General features: G+C 37.5%; 1 protein-coding gene across 1 annotated transcript; it reads right to left on the bottom strand.

Moving 5' to 3' along the window:
- Positions 1-903: 903 nt before the first annotated feature.
- Positions 904-3655, bottom strand: LOC108199952 (receptor like protein kinase S.2). Its single transcript, XM_017367984.2, has one exon. It carries the CDS (start codon positions 3577-3579, stop codon positions 1051-1053), a length of 2529 nt encoding a protein of 842 aa, XP_017223473.1. The 5' UTR covers positions 3580-3655; the 3' UTR covers positions 904-1050.
- Between the last annotated feature and the right edge of the window lie 2345 nt (positions 3656-6000).

Raw genomic sequence — 6000 nt, 5'->3', positions numbered from 1 at the left:
TATTGTAAGATGTTGCTGCTATGCCCAGGATTCTGTATTTACCTAACATATTTTTGTATTTTCTCGAAGTATTATTAAAGAATTTAATTTAATTTGAGTTTTCAAATTTTCTTTTTTAAAATATACTCCCTCCGTTTCTTTTTTTTTGAACAAGGAAAAATAATTCAATAATAAAAAGCCATACGGCATCTACATACATGATCGAAATTGAACAAACGCATAATAATATCGTTGTTGAATCCTTCCATCTTGGATAGGCAACCAAACGATTTTTTGAAGAGATATATACATATTGTAATCCTCCAACTGTTGTTTTGAGCAATCGACCACAGATGTATCACCATAATAACCTTCATCACCGAATCAACACCATGAAAATCAACACCATCAAAATCCTGCAGATCTGGATACCCGGACATGACGAACAGTAAATAAAATCAAAATCAAACTCTCACACAAGGAGAGACCAAACAAAACCCAAATAAATTGGGAACTTATTGAACAAAAGCAAAAGATGAACAAAGACGGTTAAAAAGAAGAAAAGATTGGGGCTTTCCACCGGTAAAAACCGATGGAAGCCCCTCAGATTATAGAGACGGCTACTTCAAGAATAGAGAGAAAAGAGAGAATAGGGTTTGATTTGCGGATCCCCTCCGTTTCTTTTTATTAATCGCTTTGACTTTGTGCACGTAATTTGAGGCGTACAAAAAACATATTTCTACGTATTATTTTTCAAAGTTTCTTTTTCTGAATAAAAGTTTAACATCTATATTTTTATTCAGATTTTTTTTTTGAAAAATAATGAATATGAAATATGTTTTTCTTTGGGGCTTTTTATCAAACATGTTATGTTCAAACCCTTGGGTGATCAGTTCAATATTTTTGTGCATGTAAAGCTCATCATTCATCACAAATCTGCTATATAAGTTCATTAGATTACATATATCTTGATGTTAAACAACCCCAAAAAATTTAATTTACAAATCTTCAAAAGAAAAAAAAAACAAACCAACCAGTATGATATGACATTGCTGCTAAGTACTAATGGTTTTATTGTATGCCTAATGCCTGAAGTCTCTTAACCAGTGATATTGAATCCATGTTGTTATGTTTCCATTCTTCCTTTCTCTCCTTCTTGAGCCCCTTTTCGAGGAAACATCTGTCGTAGCCATTGAGTATGCTTAGTATAGTCTTGATGCTTGGCCTTTCTTTCGGATCAGAACGTGTACAAGCCATTCCTAGTTTCACTAGCCTCACTAGTTCCTTGTGATTGTACTGCCCTTCTAGTCGATGATCAGCCAATTCTTCGTACCTCCTCTTACGTGTTTCAAACTCGTTAACTCGTTGAATTAGTAATGGCTCAGGCCTGCTGAAGTCGACTGCCATTTGTCCACTTATAACCTCTATCACAACCACACCAAAGCTGTAAATGTCGGACATTGTGGTGGCTTTGCTGGTTATGATGTATTCAGGGGACATGTGGCCAAACATCCCGTCGTTGCCACAGGCTTTCTGAGGAGCGGGTTGTTGGAGTTCCTCGTTTCTTGTCAGGAATTGAGCCAGGGCAAAGTTGCCGAGCCTCGGGTTGCTGTCTGAGTCGAGAAAGATAGATGATGAGCTTATGTTCTTGTGAAGTACTTGTTCATCCCATTCCTCGTGCAGGTAACAAATAGCGGAAGCAAGTGATTTGACAATGCTGTATCGTTGATGCCATTGCAGGACTCGATGTCTTTTATGAGCTGGATGGAATAAAGAATGGCTTAAGAGACTAGTTGCATTATGATCATATAAAGCCAGCATTTCTCCGTTCTCAATGCACCATCCGCGAAGCTGGACTAGGTTCCGGTGTCTCAGCTTGCCTAGATTCTCCAGTTCATATGAGAAGCGTGAGCGCACTTGAGGACATATAGTCGTGCCCAATCTCTTCACCAGAACATGCTTTTTTTTGTCGAGAAAACCATGGTAAGCAGTTCCAAAGCCTACTTCAGCCACCTTGTGGGACTCTGAAAAGTTATTTGTTATAGAAATAATTTCTTTGAAACTCACTTCACGCGGAATGTTGATGAGTGGCATAGCTTTTGACCTGGAGCGACCATTTCGCGAGGGGCTGGTCTCAGCACTCGCGTATAAGGTCTCCCCCTTAGCAGTAAAATATGCATCAGAATCACCTATGACTGAATCAGTAGTATTAGTGGTAATTGTGAAAGTCGCGCTGGATGGCCCTGTCGCGGTTATGTGGCTAGAATCAGTATCTTTGCTTGACACCGAAATATATTGAGGGTAATGTCTAAACGATGGAAGAGCAGGCAATTTCCCACAGAGATTGCCAGAAAGCACTTCCATTACCCATTTCATATTAGGCCTTGATTGCGGTTCATGAAGCGTACATAAAAGCCCCAAGTGAATCAAGTGTTCCATGTCAGAATCCTTGTAAGATCCGTCAGCAATCCGCCTATCCCCTGCTACCAAAACAGATCCTTCATCAGACAGCTTTCGTACCCAATCAAGCAAAACAATTCTATCATCCTGGTGAGTAATATCCACCGCCTTCCGCCCTGCCACAATCTCCAGGACCACAATCCCAAAGCTGAAAACATCTCCCTTTGCAGTTGCAGCACCATGTCTCTGAAAATTCTCCGGGGGCAAGTACCCAATTGTGCCCCCAATCCTAGTAGTATCCACTAGCCGAAACTTATCTGGTGGCAGAAGAAACTGCTTCTCATGCTTCACTGAAGGCGCGCTGATCTTGTAATCAATCTCATGTTCCAACCACCTCGCCAATCCAAAATCACCAAGCCTCGCGTTATAATCAGAGTCCAACATCACATTACTCGCCTTCACATCTCTATGAATGATCTGAGTCTCCAATTGCTCATGTAAATAAAACAATGCAGCTCCCAAGCCATTCACAATCTTCACCCTCATATCCCAATCAAGCGGCTTAAACCCCTTCTGCCTGAACAAAAGCCGGTCCAGGCTGCTATTAGGCATGTAATCATACACAAGAAACAGCTGATCATCATACAAGCACCACCCGCGAAGACTAACAAGATTCCTATGCCTTAAATGCGCCATTGCAAGCAATTCAGCAGCAAACGTCTTCTCAAACTTGTCTCCCCTCTCCGCTAAGCACTTAACAGCAACAACCGAGTCATCACTAGGCAAAACAGCCTTATAAACCCTGCCAAAACCTCCACTGCCAAGAATCTCCTCCTTGCTAAAGCCCTTGGATCCAATATAAAGCTCTGAATAGCTGAAGTTCCTAGGATTGCTGTTGCCTCCAAACTTCTCAAGAATCTGGACTCCCTCAGTGTCCAAGTACACACTTGAAGGCAATTTTTTGGGCTGTCGAAACCTGACCATCCTGATAAATTTGGACTCGAAAAACCTGTAAACTGAGCTGTGGACAAGGACTTCAAGGAAGGCGCGGCGGCGGTGAGGTGGCGGCTCTCTTGAGGGTGTTACAGAGGGAGTTACATCAACGTATTCATCTTCATCTTCAGGCTCATCTGGGAGAACAAAGCAAAGGTGGTGCTGGTTCATCTGCATATTGGGTGGTTTGGTGCTGGTTTGAAACATGGGATGGCATTAGTTGAAAGTTGGAAATTGAAAATTATGACTGTTGGCTGTGGGATCTAGATTATATATTAATCATGGCATAAAAGTAACATTGTTTATTATTAGGCTAAATACGTTTTTATCCTTGATATTCGATATTCTGGGGTGTATACTGATACGGTCTCAATATTTTAATTTGATCGATTCAACCCTACAGGTATCTGATATATTCTTGAAATCTTTATTCAGTTACAGATTAAATAATTGGAAATGTTGGTATATATCTAAAAAAATTCCAACTTTTTTCTCAAATTTTGTTTGACAATATTTATTTGCTGACGCTCAAATTAATAATAATGAAATCCAGTATATATCTCTGTTCTAAAAGTCTGTGATTAATCACCGATTAATCCCTGTTCCGTAGCTCTCCGAACTGATTAAATCTCCGATTAATCCGATTAATCCTTGTTCCGTAATTTCATCGATTAAGTCCGATTCTCGATTTTTAGTATATACATAAGCTATCTAATTTATTTATCCCATTATTTGACAAAAAATTATAAAAAAGTTTTGTGGAACCTAGGATTACACTTAAATAATGCAAGTGGGTTGTGCTGTTGGTAGATGGTAGTAATAGATGTATGATGGTAAGTTGGTAACGCGGTTAGCTTTAAATGGTTGAATATTAGTTAAGTGTAAAGTGGATTGTCCAACCAAAGATGACCGATTCCATGACGTTGAGGGTAAGAAAGTAAGAATAAGATAATGCTCCATCTTGAAACTTGTGATGTTTACAATGAGAAATATACAGCTCATGTGAGTCGTGTAAATACTATGTAAAGGAGTGGATATCTATGGAAACTTCCATGTTATCGAAGACTTGTGAGCATGGACTTCGATTTAACGATTTTGTCAAGATAAGCTAATCCACTCGGTAATGAGGAGTATTATATGGTGTTCAACTTTCTTTCGGATAGAATATATATTTTTATTTAAGATTAAAATCATAAATAAGTTTGAATTATAATTTTGCATATCAAGATGACGGATGATAGTTCAAATCATTATTTGAGCTTATTAATTAAAATTAGATTATCAATCTGATTCAATCTTTAGTTTTTGAACGAATGAGAACTCGATCAAAAAACGATATAAATCATATCGATCGAAAACATATACTCCCTCCGTCCCTTTTTACATGTCCCTTTTGAAAATTTTTTTTGTCCCAAATTACTTGTCCACTTCTCTTTTCAAAGCAACTTTTTGTATGTTTTTTCAAAATATAACAACTTCCAATGTTTGACTAGCATATATATATACACAACTCTATCTAATTCATTACATTTATTAGGCATATGTATGAAAACAAGATATCCACCTAACATTTTCTTAAGATGCGTTATTTTTTCAAAAGGGACAAGTAAAAGGGGACGGAGGGAGTATCTTAATTAAATATTTTAGAAAGTATCTCTCGTATTTTGCATCAGCCGATTCATCCTAATGTTTTATGTTATATATAACATAAAACATGTTTATATGGGTTGAGAGTAGCTCAGTGGTAAAACTATACGTCAGTCGTCCCCGAGGTGTCAGATTCGATTCTCACTTATATCAGAATTTAGGCATCGCATAGATACTATGATTATATTATAGTTTGATCAAAAAAAAATGTAAGATTATTTTTTAATACTGTAAAATTTTGTTATTTTCAGAAAAAATTTTAAAAAAAAATAATAATAACCGGAGGGTGAATACATATGGGAAGTAGACCATGCAACCAAGTTCTAGAATCGAAATCGGAATTAAAGTTTAGTTAAACTAGTCAGCTCCTCCTACTTTTATAATCCTATCGAGAATATTGAGCATCGCACTGTCTTATAATATCAGCAAAATCTTGAACTTGATTAACTGTGTGCTCCACACCTTCCTGAGATGGCACCAGCCAAGGCGTGCACCACGAATTATTAATTTCTAGATTTATTCTGATATATCGTAAATTAAATTTCAAGTCAACCAGGGTCATTACTTTTGTGGAATTTTAGGTGTTACCGTATGTTTTGGTTGGCATGCCACATGACATGTACGTTTCTCAATTATCTTAACATCGATTCCTTAACCCACAAAATAAGCTATTAAAATTATGAAATGGGATTAGGTTGTCAGAATTTCCAGGTTGGAAATGTATCGAGTTATGTGGATTGTGAGGTTATCTAACTTTGTTTAGATTCTGGTTAGTATAAACAGTAACAATATATTTTTGTTACTCCCTCCGTCCCACCAGATTCTTTACAGTTTCCTTTTTGGGATGTCCCATCCAATTCTTTACATTTCAAAACTTACCATAGTAAATGGGTCCCACCACTTCCCAACTTTTTCTTCCTTTTCACACTACTTTTACTCCCTTTTCACACTACTTTTACTCCACTATCTCTCTTTTATACA

The sequence above is a fragment of the Daucus carota genome, chromosome 8 (genome assembly GCF_001625215.2).
Source record: "Daucus carota subsp. sativus chromosome 8, DH1 v3.0, whole genome shotgun sequence".
NCBI lineage: Eukaryota > Viridiplantae > Streptophyta > Magnoliopsida > Apiales > Apiaceae > Daucus > Daucus carota.
This window is presented reverse-complemented; position numbering and strand designations above follow the sequence as displayed.